We start from the raw sequence: 18,336 nt of genomic DNA, 5'->3' as shown, positions 1-18,336 counted from the left end.
GAAATCTTTGGGGTAGAGGCTTTTTTTCAAAATTTTATTATTTTATGTATTATGTGCACTTTGTGGGCATGGAAGTCTGTACCTACAGAAGCGAGAAGGGGTCATTGGATCACCCGGAACTGGATTTACATATTGCTGTGAACGGCCATGTTGGTGCTAGGAACCAACCAGATCTTTGGAAAGAGTAGCCAGGGCTCCTAACACACCATCTCTCCAGGCCTGGGGTAGAGTCTGCATCAACCGCCTCTTGAATACAAACAAACGCCCTCCCACGGCTACAGCTCGGCTTGGCCTCTGCTGCTTATTGAAACAAAGTAACTGAATGGCTCAAAAAAAATCACAGTACCCAAACCAGGAGTTAAGGAATCCTTTCACTGTGCACTTTGATTTTACTGAACTATTTCAAATGTTTCGGTGTAAAAGAGAAACTGTTGCAGTTGGTGTACAGAAATACCCTTCAGAGATCCTGAAGGAAGGCTGGGTTTGAAACTCAAAGGTCCAGTATTTGCCTAGCATGCATGCCACCCTGGGTCCGTCCGTGTCCCCCCCCACACACACAAGAAAAGTAAGCAGTGGCCGAGAGGTGGTGGTGGTGGCGCACGCTTTAAATCCCAGCACTTGGGAGGCAGAGACATTAATTTTAAATAGTATGTCCCCCCAGGCAGAACTGTATAGCATTCATGCATATAAAATATAATGGCAGTCTAACCATGCACATGACATTAACTAAGTTTCTGACAATTATTTTGACACTGCTGGAATGGTCAAGAAGCATCAAAAATGGGGCGATACTGTGGTTACTGCCCAGCCCACAGCTCCCATTATGGATAGCCCATAAAGTATTTGTCTAAAAAAACTCATTAGAGGCCGGGCGGTGGTGGCGCACGCCTTTAATCCCAGCACTTGGGAGGCAGAGGCAGGTGGATCTCTGTGAGTTCGAGACCAGCCTGGTCTACAAGAGCTAGTTCCAGGACAGGCTCCAAAACCACAGAGAAACCCTGTCTCAAAAAACCAAAAAAATAAAAATAAAAAAATAAAATAAAAAACCTCATTATATACTATTTTACTAAATCATAGCTTACAGTACCAAGACAGGGCTGGGGCATTGCTTGCCACACCAGCATAGAGACTGGAGCTCAAACTCTCAGGACCTATGAAGAAGCCCACTGTGGCCATAAGCACCTGTAATTTCAGGACCCAAGTGCACACATCTCCTTCGACTCCCAGACACTTTCAGGACAACCCACGCCTGACACCTAAAACTAACATTTCGTGACCTTGCGGCTGTATTCTCTCTCAGCTGATGGCAACAGCACTTACCAGGTCGTGCAGATCAGAAACAGCAGCATCAGGGCCAAGTCCTAGTTTGCTTTCTGTTACTCTGATAAAACACTGACAAAAACCAACTTGAGCCAGGCAGGGGTAGGGCTCACGAGGCAGAGGCAGGAGGAGTTCTGAGTTCTAGGCCAGTCTGGTCCACAGAGTAAGTTTCAGGACAGCCAGTGCTACACAGAGAAACTCTGTCAAGAAAGAAAAGAAAAGAAAAGAGAAAGACAGACAGAAAGAAAGAGTACACACACATACAAAACACATGAATTAAATAAATAAATAAACACACAAACAAATAAATAAACGCACAAATAAGTTTGAGGAGGAAAAGGTTTATTTCATCTTCCACCTCTCAGGGCTCTATCACGGGAGGAAGTCAGGGAAGGAACTCAAGGTAGGAACCAGAGCAGAGGCCATGGAGGAGTACTGCTGATTTGCTCGCTCCTCATGGTTTGCTCAGGCGGATTTCTTACTAAACTCAGGACCACCTGACTAGGGATGGCAGCACCCTGAGTGGACAGGGTCCTCCCACATCACTCATTAATCAATCCCTCTACTGAGGTTCCCTCTTTCCAGGTAACTCTAAATCGACGAAAACTTGTCATTTGCACACTGCAGGAGCGAGACCTAGAGTTCAGATCCTCAGCACCGCAAAAATGTTGGGCCAGGGTGGTAGTCTACCTGGAACCCCAGTGCTTGGGAGGCAGAGACAGGGGATCCCCCATGCAAACTGGCTAGCTACACCACCTGAATCACAAGCTCTGGCTTCAGTGAGAGACTCTGTCTCAAATAAAATGAAGATCAATGAAGAAAAGCACTCAAGACCTTTTTGTTGTTGTTATTCATTTCGGTTTGTTTTTTCCAGACAGACAAACTAAAGCTGAGGAAGCCTGTCACTGGTGCTCTACAGGAAATGCTACAGGGAGTCAGACAGATGATCGAAAAGGAAGGACAAAGAACAGCTCTCAAACACACAAGCGTCAGACCTACTTTTCACTTAAGGTTTATTTTGTTCTTATTTATGTGGATATATGTGTCTGTGTACATGTATGCACAACTATATGGGATCTGGCGGAGGCCAGATAAGGGTGTCAAAACACTCTGGAGCTGGAGTTACAGGTCTTTGTGAGCCACCTGATGCCAGGGCAGGGAACAAAACTGGGGGCCTCTGGAAGAGCAGGAGGGGCTAACCACTGTGCCATCTCTCCAACCCAGCAGATTTCACCTAAACCTCTGGGTTTAATCCTACTTACTGTAAATAATTATTTTATTACTTGATTTAGGATGTGTGTGTGAGCTCACATGGGAGACCCTGCCTCAATTTATAAGTTGGAGAATGATCAAAAGTACCTGATACAAACTTTGGCCTCCATACCACAAATACATACAGAATAAAAGAGAGATCTTTAATTTCAGGATCAATTTTGTTACATTCACTTTTCTATAGTGTTGATTGGATAATAACTACTTGAATTCATATTTCCACACAAGGAGACAAAACATTTGTACATATAAAATAAAAATTAAAAATCAAAGCCAGGCAGTGGTGGCACACACCTTTAATTCCAGTACTTGGGAGACAGAAGCAAGCAGATCTCTGTGAGTTTGAGGCCAGCCTGGTCTACAAAGCAAGTTTCGGGACAGGCGGAGCTAAACAGTGAAACCCTGTCTCAAAAAACAAACAAACAAAAATATTTAAGAAATTATACCCTGTTACTGATGCTAGTCAGATAGCTTCAAAAACACCTTTGGCGATCACACAGCTTTAGTCAAAGTAGTCCCTGAACTAAAATTCTGTTAAAGACTAACTGGGAGCCGGGCGATGGTGGCGCACGCCTTTAATCCCAGCACTCGGGAGGCAGAGGCAGGCGGATCTCTGTGAGTTCGAGACCAGCCTGGTCTACAGAGCTAGTTCCAGGACAGGCTCCAAAGCCACAGAGAAACCCTGTCTCGAAAAACCAAAAAAAAAAAAAAAAAAAAAAAAAAGACTAACTGGGTTGATGAGACGGCACAGCGGGTAAAGACACTTGCTGCCACAACCAAAGACCTGAGTTCAACCCGCGGACCCACAGGGCGAAACAAGAGGACCAACTCCTGCAAGTCATCATGTGACCTCCACCATGATATATACATGCCTTCACACAAAAACACAAGCAATAATGAATAAATGTCAGCAAAAGTTGTTTGTTTTTTTTATCATTGCTAAGTTAGAACATGAATGTGAATTTCTGGGAACATAGAAAACTCAGTGGGTAAATGCACCTGCTGCCCAGCCCAGCAACCTGAGCTGTAGCTGGGGCCCACATGGCGGAAGGAGAGAACTGATTCCTACAACTTGTGCTCTGCTCTGACCTCCACAGGTGCACTGTGGGACACTCACCCACCCCACCCCCCACACACACACTCACACACGCACACATGTGCGTGCACACACACACAATTTTGTTTGTTGGTTTTAGTTTTGGGGGACAGAGTTTCTCTGTAGTCCTGGCTGTCCTGGAACTCGCTCTGTAGACCAGGCTGGCCTCGAACTCAGAGATCTGCCTGTCTCTGCCTCCTGAGAGCTGGGATGAAAGGCTTGGGCTAACAAATTTTTACCATTCTATTTATTCAGAAAACAGTAACTGGTTAAAAATCTCTTAAGAAAAGCTGTGCGACGCCCCCCCCCCCCTTTTCGGTTTTTCTGAGATAAGGTTTCTTTGCATTATAGCCCCAAACTGTCTCTTTCTAGGCCAGGCTGGCCTGAACTCCTAGAGGCCCAGTTGCCTCTGCCTCCTCAGTGCTGGGATTGAATGCATGCACCACCACAGCTAGCATTTTTTTTAATGCTGACATCAAAGCATTTTTTTCCTATTCTAAATCCACTTAGAGGTCAGTATTTTAATCTGAATTACTTAAAACCTCATCAAAGAGACTCACACTAATTCAGCCTGAAAGCTGGGGGAAATTAAACCTTACCATTTTAATAGACGCTGAGGGCAGCAGGGTCATCTGTTCTACACAAAGGTGTTAGTAAAGCTCTCAAGAGAAAATCTCAACTATATTTTTAAAATGCAGAATTGATATACATCAGAATTTACCATTAATATTTATAAAACTGTATCTCACATGTGCAAACTTTCAAAGCATAGCCGTATAGAATTGAACAGTTCTAGAATCTTGAAAATAGGGGTGGAGAGATAACTGACTCGTGGTTGAGAGCACTTGAAGACCTGGGCAATTCACAACTGCCTACAACAGTTCCAGAGGCTCTAACACCCCCATCTGGCCACTAAGGGAACTGCATGCACATGGGACACATACATACACACAGGCAAACACCCATACACATAAAATAAAAATAAATCATAAAAAAATACTTAGTCCTATCCAAGCTGGGACTAACAGATGTTGACAAAGTGAACTCTTGCTTTGGAGAAGGTCCAGGCTTTAATCCCTAGTACCACAAAAATAAACATAAATAAATAAAGTGAAAGTATCTAAATTATCTGTATTTGGCTTTAAGCCTCCCATAAACAAAGTACAAAATGGTGCATTAAATACTAGCCAATACTACCAAGTAATTTTAAATTTCTTCTCAGGGATGTAAATGGTTCTAGTATAATGGAGTTGAACAAAATCTTGAGAAGAGAGGAGAGGAGAGGGGAGGGGAGGGGAGGGGAGGGGAGGGGAGGGGAGAGGAGAGGAGAGGAGAGGAGAGGAGAGGAGAGGAGAGGAGAGGAGAGGAGAGACCAGGCACAGGGAATAAAGTGTCTGTTGCACAAGTATGAGGACCCAAGTTCAGATCTCTCACCCTCACATAAAAGCAAGGTACAAGAGCATACAGTGTAACCCCAGAACCAGGGAGACACAGGCAGAGGGTCTCTGGGGCTCACTGGCTAACTGACTACTGAGTTAATAAGCTTCAGGTTCAAGGAGTTTTCCTGTCTCTAAAAACAAGTAGGAAGACGCTAAAGAACACACTAGATAATTGACCTCTGGCTCTACAAGTACACACAAACACATGTATCCACAGGCATACCCATGAACATGTACATACACACACATACATTCACACTCTCACAAACAACATCTTGAGAAAGATGAAGACAGAAATCTACCAGATTCCTTTCCTGTCGCTAATAAGTAATCTAAAACAAATATTTTAAAAACAACCACTTGAAATTTTGTCTGCAAACTTCCTTGTGTGCTGGTACACACCAGTCAAGCCCAGTGCCTTCCCCTTTACTTGACCCTGGGACCCTGGGGTCCTCAAGATGCTACCATCCACACCAGACAGTGGTGTGCATGCTTTCAACCTTAAAACTCGGGAGGCAGAGGTAGGTGCATCTTTGAGTTTCAGGCCAGCCTGTTCTACAGAGCAAGTCTCAGGACAGACAGAGCTACACAGAGAACCCTGTCTTGGGGAGGCGGTGGGGGGCTGCTACCCTACTGGCATCATTTATGAGCAGAAGTTTAAAGGCTTCTGCTCAAAACCAGAGGGGAGGACTGCAGATTTACATGGAGACTTGTGTTCACCATTCGCCCACATGCTACCACACAGCCACTGTTCTGTGGCCTGTCAATGCCACAGAGTGTGCAGAACACCCCCAATACACTCTCTAGGGTAGAACTTTCCTGCCATCCACAGAATTATCAGTGGTCCTCAAACAGGAGTGTCTGGGTTTTTCCGGTTGTCACAGAGGGACTGGGAGGCCCAAAAGGCCAGGGATGCTGGAACACAACATGGGCGGCATCAGATGACACCACAGGGAGGCATTTTCTGGCCCAAATTTCGAACTATTCCATAGCTTAGGAACTCTGAGAATGTCACCCACAACCAGAAATACCTTTATAAACAGTTTACTGAGGTCTTGGGGGTATTGGTAGCATAGATGAAATGTCTCCAAGTTTTACTACGATCTGAGTACCACAAAAAATTACAGAACAAATGCCAACAAGATGATTCAGCAGACTAAAAGGTCTTCCACCAAGCCTGAGGACCTGAGTTCAATCCCAGGCCCCACAGAGTAAAAGGAGACAACTGAGGCACGCCGTCCTCTGACCCCCACCTCCACACTCATCATGTATCACGTATGTGCACACGAATGCGCACACACACATACACACATACACATCTAAATGAAGCTACAACAATTTTTAATTAAAAATCATAAAACAGTAAGAATGCTTATCCTTAGGAGAATTTTTGCAGAAGAATATGACTTATCTCACGCAGTCCTTATGGGGCTGGGAAGAGAGCACAGCCAGTCAAGTGCGCACTGATCAAGTATGAGATCATGAGTTTGATCCCCAAACTTACAAAGAAAGCCAGGCCTAGAGACACACACTTGTAATTCCAACACCAAAGAGGCAGAGAGACAGATCCTTGGATCTCACTGACCAGCCAGCCCAGCCTTGTCACAGCAAACTCCAGGACGATGAGAGACTCTGTCCTTAAAGGGACAGACAGCACCTGAGAATGACACTTCCAGCCTATACAGGCGTGCTAATTCATATATATGTGCACACACACACACACACCGTATAAAGCAGAACCACAAGAGAAAATATTTAACTAACCACAACAGGGGCTGGAGAGATGGCCTAGTGGTTAAGAGAACTGGTTAAGAGGACCTAGGTTCAATTCCCAGAACCCACACAGCAGCTCACAACTGCTGGTAACACCAATCCCAGAAGATCCAATGCCTTCTTCTAGACTTACAGATACCAGGCACACATATGGTCCACAGAAATACATGAAAACAAAAACACTCATACACATGAAATAATTTTTTTTTAAAAAAAGTGTCATAGCCGGGCGGTGGTGGCGCACGCCTTTAATCCCAGCACTTGGGAGGCAGAGGCAGGCGGATCTCTGTGAGTTCGAGACCAGCCTGGTCTACAAGAGCTAGTTCCAGGACAGGCTCCAAAACCACAGAGAAACCCTGTCTCAAAAAACCAAAAAAGGGGCTGGAGAGATGGCTCAGAGGTTAAGAGCATTGTCTGCTCTTCCAAAGGTCCTGAGTTCAATTCCCAGCAACCACATGGTGGCTCACAACCATCTGTAATGGGGTCTGGTGCCCTCTTCTGGCCTGCAGGCATACACACAGACAGAATATTGTATACATAATAAATAAATAAATATTTAAAAAAAAAAGTGTCATACAGACAGCAAACGCCTTTAATCCCAACACTCGGGAGCAGAAGCTGGTGGATCTCTGAGTTTGAGACCAGCCAGGTCTACAGAGGGAGTTCCAGAGCAGCCAGAGCTACACAGAGGAACCCCGTTTTGAAAAATAAATAAGTGCCACTATAGTTTCCTAAATAAGCACTGAAAAGATTATCTTTTCCACATGCCAGGCACTAACCCAGTGTGAAACAGTGCCCACATTCCTCTAGTCTCCTCATTTATCCAACTGCCGTCAACACTGAAGCTGCCAAATAAACATCTATAAACACTCTGGAACGGGCAAGGCCTCCAGAAACTAAGGGAAAAAACATTTTAAATTCATGCCTTCTGCTTAGTCTGTAAGAATTTGGCTTTTTAAGCCTCATCAAAAGCAGTTTTTAAGAATCAGAGGTTTTTGGTTTTTCTTAAAAAAAAAAGTAAAGAATTTGTAAGGTTAGTCTGAGAGATGTTTGTCAGGATGGTGCCTCCGCCATCTGCAAGCCCACCCCAGCATCACAGCCCTGGAGAGGCTGTGGTCCACGTCTGAGCTGCTTTGCACATCATCAATATCAACTGTGTCTGTGCATACTGCCAGGTAGGGAACTGGGAGCATCATGCCAATGACGACATCACCAGCTGCTTCCTTTCTTTCTGACCAAGGTGTAAGCAATGAATTTAAAGACACTTTATAGCAAAGGGGACAGGCAATATAAAATAGACTTACTTGAGATGTTTTAAAAATTTGTTTGTTTGGTTTGTTTTGAGACAGGGTTTCTCTGTATAACAGTCCTTGCTGTCCTAGAATTTGCTTTGTGACCAGGCTGGCCTTGAACTCACTGAGATTCAGTCATCAAAGTTGCTTTAATGTATTCCAGCAGAGGGGCTGGTTCAGCAGTTGAGCAGTTGTTTCTTGTTTTGTTTTGGGTTTGGGTTTTTCAAGACAAGAGTTTTTCTGTGTAGCCCTGGCTGTTCTGGAACTCGCTCTGCTGACCAGACTGGCCTTGAACTCACAGAGATCTGCCTGCCTCTGCCTCCTGAGAACTGGGATTACAGGCATGTGCCACCACACATGGCTTTTTTCCCCCCAAGATTTTCTTTTTTAAATGTTATGACATTTGGCCTGTATGTCTGTGTGAGGCTGTCAGAAGTCCTGGAACTGAAGCTACGTGTGAGCTGCACTGTGGGTGCTGGGAATTGAACCCAGGTCCTCTGGAAGGGCAGACAGATATATAACCACTGAGCCATCTCTCCAGCACCACCTGCTGCTCTTATAGAGGACCAGAGTTCAGTTTTCAATGCCCACATCAAGATGTTCACAACTGTGTGAAACACCCTCCAGTTCCCGGGGATCTGACAGCATCCATGGGTACCAGGCATGTATGCAGTGTATATACTTGTAGGCACGCACTCACACATAGGCACAAAATAAAAATAAATATATCTTCTTCCCAAAGAGACTCTCAACATGGCTGATTATTTTGCAAGTAAGTCTTGATTGGTTCACTAAATGAATTCTAGCTAATTTCCTAGCAATGAGCCTAGCTGAACAACTCTGGCTATAAGATTCTGTCTTCTAACTGCAGTTAAAAATACGGCTTTCACAGAGGTATCCTCAAATGCATTTGATTTATTAGCTGAAATATGCATTAAGCCTAAAGTCTTGCTTAAAAGATTAGTTTAAAAAGATTAGTTTTCGGCTAGTCTCTTAAATTGCTGTGATTTTTCTCAACAGACCCAGCTGTTAAATTTGGGAGCACAGATCCCCAGGGGCTGTACAACCTCTGGCTATGAAGAGTTTTGGAATCATCAGAGACAGCTAACCAAAAGGGTATACACCCAGGACCCTCGAGACTTCACTTAAAAAATGGGCAGAAAGAAAACAAACACATTTGTGTGTGTGTGTGTGTGTGTGTCTTCAAGAAACATAGAACTCTACCCCTTGCTGGATCCTTCTTTGTTTCCAATAAAGGAAAGTAGAAATAAAAAACCCACGAACTTTGAAAAGAGCTCGGAGATAGTGTTACAAGTGGCAGAAAATGAGACGTGAATCACACATAAAATCAGAAAAACTGGTTCCCTGACCCAGAGATTATCAGGCCCCTGATAAGCAGACCTTAAGCTGAGAGGTCTCAGCACCCAGACTGCCTGGGGAGAAGCCCGAGGCACCAGTTGTGAGCAACTTTTACTGAGTAGACATCACGTATCCAGGACAACTGACAGAAACTTAAACAGATCGTGCAAACCACGTACTCTCTAAGAGATCAGAAAGCAGGAACTGCGTTTTATTTCTACAGGGTTGGCCGACCAGTATCTAGAAATGTCTGTTTCCTTTTCTTTATTTTTCCAAAATCCAGCGGCTTTGAGTTCCATGTTAGAACTGCTGAATTCGGGCAGGTGACTGCTAAGAGCTCCTGTCTCATAGATACGACACTGCCCCTCAAAGTGTACACACCCCACTGGGACAAGAACACTGAAGAAAAATTTTGCTAGTTTGGGGTCCAGGATCCCTAATAAAATCCAAATAACTGAGCTATATTTTCATATTCTTATTCTCTTTTCATATTGCCACATCACTTCCTTTTCCCAAACATAATGTTTTTTTAATTCTCTTTACATTTCTAATTAAACTTTGGGTGATGATTGATAAATTATTCTTTAAGGCAGAAAACCACACCTACAAAATAAAAATCCTCGAAACTTCATCTTAAACTGAAGTAGTAGTATTTTATTCATGAAAAACATATCTTACTAAAGGCAATGCTTCCTCCTGGTTAAAAGTTATAGAAATGACTTGCCTGGGTGGGCAATGGTGGCGCACGCCCTTAATCCCAGCACTTGGGAGGCAGAGACAAGTGGATCTCTTCTCTCTGAGTTCAAGGCCAGCCTGGTCTACAAGAGCTAGTTCCAGGACAGAAATGACTTGCCTGAACAACTTCACTGGGGCTAAAATTAACCTCAAATGTTTAAAAAAGAATTATGAAGTTAAGAGAATACTTAGGTTCTTCCATTTACAATTTCTTTTTTATCTTTGCCCAAGATTTAGAAAAAAAAAAAAAAGAAAAGAAAAGAAAAGGAAAACCCTAAGAAATATAGGCCAGGTTTGTGCTCTCGTCCTATCTGGAGGCTTCAATTTCCACCTTTTATGGAAAGGAAACAAACAACGAGCTTCCTGTTCAGTCCTCACTGATGGCCAGACTTTTACACATCACAGAATGCGCCCGTCTCCTCCTTTACTTCCCTTATCTTAATTTAAACTTGTTGAAATATGAGACTGCTTTAAGCACACTAATGCTTTCCTACGAGACTTATCTTATGCCAGCATTAAGACCGCAAGGAAGAGCAAGTCGGCTCTCTGGTCATTGGGCATTCCTAAAACATTTTAATTGCGGTGTTTATACAAGGAAGACTTAGCACTCAAGTAGGTGAAATTTTGATGTACTAAAACTCAATACATTTACATTTATAGGCCCTATTTTAATTTTCTGATTACTACTGAACGCAACTAGAAAAAGGGCTCCCCACATCCTTCCCCTCTCTTTTCTAATTACATGAAAATGTAAAAAAGGGAGGATAAAATGACCACCAATACAAAGGATTACTTTAAAAAAGTTATATATTACTTTAACCCTATGTTTCCTTTTTTAAAACGGGATGCCTTAGCAAAACTAAACTAGACGCATTCTTTTGTGCTTGGGTGAACAACCGGAAAGCCAAGCCTCCAGGCCCTGGGGAAGAACCCTGCACCGATGTGCAGGGAGATAAGGCCCCACAGTGACACTTAAGGAAGGGCCTGCTGGCTTTCGAGTTTCTGCATTCCTCAAGAACAATTCATGGCAATAAGCAACTTTGCAGAAGAGCCACATGAAAGCTGGGGCCAATGAATGAGGGTCATCTGCTCTTTCTCACAGGGTAAACCTCACCCCGGCCAGTGTCTAACCTTTTAACCTTGCCGGTTCCTAATTTACACATGAATAATGGAATTCTGGCCCAGAGTGCAACTTTCCGCTTCTAGCCGCTAAATTCAGAAACTAAGACTCAGGCTGTGTGTTAAAAAGCCCAAGAGCGGCACAGATTAAAGTTTTAGATTACAGGTAGCTACCACCACCACTAAAGCAAAAGCTGCATTCGCTCATAAAATCCCTAAGAAAACAAAAGGAACACACTTGTACCCTGCTGTTATCAGCAAGTGGAAGAGCCAGCTTTAAAAACACACACAAAAACAACAGAATGCCCACTTAATGCTCCCCTCTTCCTGCTCACTTTGGATAACATCTGCACAGGAAGAGTGATTAAAGCCCCTGTCACAAGACACGGTCTCTTAACCAACAAAACCGTACGAATCCAGGATCGCGGAGAGCCTTCTTATTTTTAAAGAAAAACTTAAATTAATCCGCTGTACATTTTGCCTTTTAAAATTCGTAATAGTGACTGGCTGAAAGCCCCCACCTAAAGCAGGAGGTGGTCTAGGCATTAATCTGGGAAGTTTTGTTTGCTTCTGAAGGTCTGTGAGAGGGTTCGGTGAGTAAATAAACATTTCTAAGACAGGGTCTTGATGTACAGTTCTAACTGGCCTAGGACTCCATCCCCCTGCCTCAACCTTCCACATGATGGGGTCACAGGTATGTGCCACACCTGACTTTTTAATCCAAAGTTTATACTTATAATATGAAGATTAGGTCATCTACTTCCCCACAATACTTTGTAAAGTGATCAATATGTAATTTGGTATTATTAATAAAAAAATTAAAGATACAAAAATGTGAAGGTACTCAAAATGTTGAAAGTTTTTTTTGAATGATTGGCTGGGTTTTTTTTTGAGTTTGGTTTAGGAGGTTAGAACTGAACCCTGACACTATGTATGCCAAACGCATGCTCTAACACTGCGTTACTAACCCAGCCCCCTGGTCCTAATATTTATCCATTTCAGATTTTATTTATGGAGTCAGAAAGCTGGGTCAGCTGTGGGATTCTATCAGGCTTCTCAGGAGGTCCTGGAAGCCAGTGTGGTCCTGATAAATGTTTGTCTTTTAAGCCCTGTCCACTTCCCTCCACCACCCACTTCCCCACAAAGGCAACACAAACTACAGTTCCTTGGCATGAAAAAGTTAAAAAAAAAAAAGTTTCACAAATCTGAAAAGATGGGAATAGAAGAATCCCAGAGTGACTGCTGATTATACAAGACTCAAACGCTGAACAAAGCATAAGGCTAAAATGCACATTCTCCTCAAAGTGATACTGTACAGGGAAGCCAAGAGTCAATGAAAAAAAGATTTCAATGGTCAATGATCAAAGCCAAAGGAAGACGGTAGGGGGTATTGGGGCGGAGTTTATCAGGAATCTTTCAGGGGTGTGTTCTTCTTTGGCAGGGGTGGGGCGGGGTGGGGCTTGGCAAAATCTCTAATAGCTCAACATAAATACATCCCTGCTTGTGGTTATTCTCCACAATTCATCTTCACCACACAATCACATCAATTACCTCTCCAAGCGCGGCAGAAACATGCCCCTGAGCCGTGCCCCTGAGCCGTAGTTAAGTCACCTGGGAAACTCAAAGCTTCAAGCTTCCATTGTGGAGATCTCGGATAACCCACTCCCTAAAGGTTATGTGGTTATCTCAAGAACATGCTCTTCCTGTTGTATGCTTTATGAACGGGTCAGCGTGTGTATAGTGCAAAAACCTGCCCTTTGGGGGTTAACAGCACGGCCAGCGCTGTAAAACTCTTCCCAACACCCCACTTTGTTGAGTGTGTCACCTGGTCACCTGAAGAGGTGGTGACCTTGTTCCCTTACCTGTCCCAAGCCCATGTTGACACCCAGCAGCTACCAGATCAACCACCGCCCAATGGACCATAAGGCTGACAGTTGCTCAGATGATGTTAACACAGAGGAAATCCTGAGACAGCAGATTTTATGATAACTGGAGAAAACCAGCAGATCTGGTTTGATTCCATTGGGCCTAAGAGAGGAACAGCCTTGATCTCCTTCCCTCCCAGCTGGAAATGCCTCGAAATACTTCAAAGGCTTGAGAGTTACTGACCAAGGCCCTCTCCTACAATCAAAACGCAACGTGGGCGATCTAAGGACGGCCTGAGAGACGGAAGGCTGGGCTGTAGGACAGATTTAGCACTCAAGAGCCAGTCACACAGCAGAAAGATTTACTTGGGATTGCTTCCATTCTGCGATTTCCAAAAGACTGAAATCTTACAACAACTTTGTTGGCACGGGCCAAACTTCTTCGTGTAATCCTTACAGTGTGCAATGTCTGAAATTTAGTCAGAGTCACCTGACGTTTTCAAGGCCTAATTTGAATTTAGGTCCCCACAACTCAAGTTGATGAAGTCTTTGCAGATTTCTTTGCAAGCCTCCTTTAGCGCAGGCTATTATTAACACCTCTGGTGAAATTCTTAACATATGTATGTTTTGAATGCTACTCATAAGCCAATAAAAAAAAAATCAACCTTCTAGTAGTAAAAACTGTTACCACCAAGAAGAGCTTAAAGACTTACTTGACGCCGGGCGGTGGTGGCGCACGCCTTTAATCCCAGCACTTGGGAGGCAGAGGCAGGTGGATCTCTGTGAGTTCGAGACCAGCCTGGTCTACAAGAGCTAGTTCCAGGACAGGCTCCAAAACCACAGAGAAAGCCGGGCGATGGTGGCGCACGCCTTTAATCCCAGCACTCGGGAGGCAGAGGCAGGCGGATCTCTGTGAGTTCGAGACCAGCCTGGCCTACAGAGCTAGTTCCAGGACAGGCTCCAAAGCCACAGAGAAACCCTGTCTCGAAAAACCAAAAAAAAAAAAAAAAAAAAACAAACAAAACCACAGAGAAACCCTGTCTCGAAAAACCACAAAAGAAAAAAAAAAAAAGACTTACTTGACAATGTCAGATGAGCTTTCTGACTGAGAATGGCCCCGTATTTGTTCACTGCCAAGCACTGATAAAATCCTTCATCCGAATGCTCTCCTCGCCGGCCCTCCACTTCACGGATGTACAAAGAGCCATTGGATAGAACCTGGATCCGTTTATTTTCAGACAGTTTTGCTCCATTTTTCAACCACGTGACCTTCACGGGACCCTCTCCGTGAGCCTGACAATCTAAAGAGACCGGGTCTTTCCTCGTGACAGTTACATCCTGTGGTTCTTTCATGAAAAACAGTTCGCTAAAGCCCCACACTCCTGCAAAGAGAAAGGGAGAGAAGGCGGTTTCCAGAATTACAGGTATAAAGTCATTTAGCACACAACTGTAAAACACATATTTGTGGTATAAGGCAGGTTCTCCAGCCATAACTTCCAAGGACCCTAATAATTGCAAACCCTTTCAACAAGTCAGAGACGTCACCCTTTACAATGTCTGCATTCAAAACAGGGGAAGGTGCTGATACCTTCTATGAAGCCTAAGAATTTGGTTCTCAGGTTTCTGGCCAGAGACCCAGAATCATCAGAACTTACTAGTACAAGTCATTGGCTACTTTTACAAGCTTGTCAAAAAGATCTTGAACAGGGTTAAGTCATAAAAGTCTAATTTTACAAGAAATCATTAGCAAAACTCCAACTCTGTGAACAGGCGAGTTGATTTCCTTGTCTCTGGAAGCATTCTTGGAAACCCCTGCACCTACTCCTTTGGGAAGTGCCTTTATCTTTGGTGACAAATCACAAGTTTGCATTTTCCCCCCTATCTGCCCTTTTACAGCAGGGATGCTATCTCCACTCCTTAAGAGAAATCCATTTACTTCATTTCTGCCTAGCCAGCTAGGTCTTTAAAGGACACACAATAGACTTTGAAAAGTTGGTAACTCTGGCTGCTTGTGCACAGTGGGTGATCGGATTAGGAAACCTTTATTTCACTTTTTTCGAGCTACCAACTGTTGGAAAAAAAATGCGTGACTAATTGGTCCTTACTGTCTAATAGGGATAGGAGATTGCTTAATCAACCAATACACATTTTTATCAGAGCAGAGGAAATGCTTTATCCAAGCATACACAAGTCGCTGGGCTCTCAGAATAAAGCATTTGTTGCATCTTGCATTTAGAGCAAAAGCGTGTTGATCCGGGCCAACACAAAGTTAGAGGTCTTGGTGAGAGACTTAAAAAAAAAAAAAAAAACACTTCTGGTTAGTGGGAAGCCCTGACTACAAATGCCCAGCAATAATTTATCTGTTTGTAATCAACACAGATGCTGGAACTTCAGAGTCTGGAACTTCTAACTTCCACTAAAGGCTGCCCAGGGCAGCTAACCCCAACAACCATGCAGCGTGCAACCACTCCGGAAAGACGTCCATTGTGTTTCTGAGCCGCATCCTACTTTGATCCTTTCTCTTGCTAACTGAAACTAACTCTTCCCGGAAAAAGAAAAGGGAAAAAGAAAAGAAAGAAAAAGCAGTGCTTGTAACTTATAAATAAATAACTCAGGCCCCAGAACACCTTTTCGAATCTCCTCCTTTTCCTAACATTCACTGTACACGTTTCTGTCTTTGAAGAAACCAAGATTGAAGAAATGGAGATAAATAAATTTATGCAAGTTTGTGCAAGGCTAATCTGGCGGTTTCAGGGACCTCCAGCCGGGACTCCAAAGTCCTACGTGCAGAAAGTAAGTTCTATCCAGACACCTTCCTCCCTCCCTCTCTGGGGGCACAAATGGGCCACAGAACTTTCAAGCTCCTTCTCGTTGCAATTCCACCCTCCCATCTCCTTGCTCAGTTTCGAGCTGCGGAAGCGGGGGGCGCCCGGCTCCGCCACCCCGAGACTTGGGGGACCCATTGCAAACCCTGGAAAAGGCAGACAACCGCGGCGCCCCCTGCGCGGCGAGGCTGCCACTCAGGAAACAATATAAATAAAACCACGTGCGGCCGCGGCCCGGGACGCAGCGCGGAACCCCCTCGGCTGGCCGCAGCGCGGACAATGGCGTGAGCAGGGCGAGTGGACAGCGGTCCCGGGGAGACTCGGCCTTGGCCGAGGAGCAGCGCTCGGAGAGCGCATCCCGAGGGAACCCCGGGCCGGTCGCACCACCCGGGGCATCCCTGCCCGTCCCCCTCCCCGCGCACGGTCGCGCACACTCGCTCGGGGAGCGCGCCCACCTGGAACCCAGCCGAGCGGCGGCAGCAGCAGCAGCAGCAACAGCAGCAGGGGCGACATCCCCGGGCGCACAGGAGGCGCCATTCAGCGGGGCTGCGCGGGCATACTCCCGGGCCGTGCGCCCGCGCCCGCTGCTCCCGCTGCTCTTCTGGACCCGCAGCTCCTGCTGCACCCGCTGCTCCGGCGTAGCGAGGCGACGCGCTGCTTGCAGGCGCACGGACTCCCGCGCGCGCGCGCCAGGCCGCGGGGACCACGCGCGTCGAGTCCAGCCCGGGGCGGAGGGAGGCTGCAGAGGGCGGCGTAGTGGACAGCCTGGCCGGCCGGGGACTACTTTCTACATCTGGCCCCTGGGCCCCGCACGGCGAGGTCGGCGCTGCTGGCGGAGGGACACGCTGCGATCGCTTGGGCGACCCCGGGGACAGGGGGGGGAGGGCCCCGCCGGACAATGCACCTGGGGGTCAGGCCCCCGCCCCTCAGCCTGCGCGCCACGGCCGGCCACAGGGCCACAAAGGCCAATCCTCCTGGCCGCGGCCAGCCCCCCCTCCCCCGGGCCCTTCTCCCTCTTGCGGGCCAGTTGAGGATTCTGCACGGAGGAGGGGGGTGGGGTGGAAGGATGGTGTTGAGAGACGTGGAAAGGCCGGAGACTTCTCCCCTGATGGCCCCCTGCCCATCCCCCTGCTCTGCTCACCCGCCCAGGCCCTGTTCAGGGAAGTCCAGTTCCCACTTCTGAGGCTTGTCAGCGCCCCTGGAGGCATCCTATGGCGACACCCCCCCCAAACTACCACCCACATTTGGAGACTTCTTATCATCTCCGGTCCCATCAGATACGGCCGTGGCTTGAAAATCATCTAAGAGAGACCTAAAATTAGCAGTTACCTTTGAGGGAGAACTTTTAACTCTGCTTCAAGATAATTAAATTTTTAATGTGCGAGAACTAAGTGCTTAAAGGCCCTTGTCCTGGGAGTAGAGGCGAGATCAAGGAGTTTCCAGAGTTTGATATGCGAGGCCAGACTTTGGTAGGTTACCTGCTTAAAAGTTAGGATGATGAAAGGAGACACCAACGATGGGAATTTGTTCACAGCTCTCGGAATTAATTAAGGATAACCAGAGGAGCTGAAACGTACATTTAAAGAGAACGTACAGGGGTCTGCCGGGACGGAGCCTACAGAGTCTTTACACGTGGATTAGCGTTTGCTAATCCCGATCTAAATCTTTGGCACATGACGAGGGCACAGGCTAAAAGCTAACTTTAATTAAACTCGCTGACGGAAATCTAGCCTTTGTCACTAACTGCCTTTAGCAAGTTTCAGGAATCCTTCTGATTGTGCGGGAGAGGGTGGAAGTGGGGGGTGGGGTTGGAAATCCATTAGGACCCCCGCACTACTTATCCTCAAACTTACTTTTAAAAAGTCAATCTACTTTGCAATTTTATTTTAACCCCATGTAAAACAACAGTACCCTTGAGACTCTGTTGCTTCCAAATGCGTCTTATAATATAGATGAGTTTGAACAATTTCTAATCCCCAGGGGGGGGAAATCGTAGAAAAGCAACAATTGTTTGGGGAACTAAAATGCAATACTGCAGAAATCTTTTAAATATCGGTCATTGAAATTTACAGAAAACGAGGTACTTAACTGTTGGCCATTAAACTGCATTCTTGTTTGGATTGTTTTGAGACAGGGTCTCACTTTGTAGTCCAGACTAACCTGGACATCACTTGTATGTGATCCAGGCTTGCAGGAACAGGCTTGAGTCAGCATTCCCAGTCTGGATAGGTTTTTCTTTAT

At 45.5% G+C, this 18,336-nt stretch overlaps 1 protein-coding gene across 1 annotated transcript in view; it reads right to left on the bottom strand.

Annotated features, from left to right (window-relative positions):
* Prtg (protogenin) overlaps positions 1-16,660 on the bottom strand; it is a 114,202-nt gene extending 97,542 nt beyond the window's left edge. The window contains exons 1-2 of the mRNA XM_057768379.1: positions 16,551-16,660; positions 14,350-14,652 (exon numbers count right to left, since the gene is read on the bottom strand). Coding sequence (XP_057624362.1) covers positions 14,350-14,652; positions 16,551-16,632 — 385 coding nt within the window. The 5' untranslated portion in view covers positions 16,633-16,660. The remainder of the gene's footprint in view (positions 1-14,349; positions 14,653-16,550) is intronic.
* Positions 16,661-18,336: the final 1,676 nt, after the last annotated feature.

Source organism: Chionomys nivalis, chromosome 4 (assembly GCF_950005125.1).
Source record: "Chionomys nivalis chromosome 4, mChiNiv1.1, whole genome shotgun sequence".
Lineage (NCBI taxonomy): Eukaryota > Metazoa > Chordata > Mammalia > Rodentia > Cricetidae > Chionomys > Chionomys nivalis.
The sequence above is the reverse complement of the archived record's forward strand: the minus strand, read 5'-3'. Positions and strand labels throughout refer to the sequence as shown.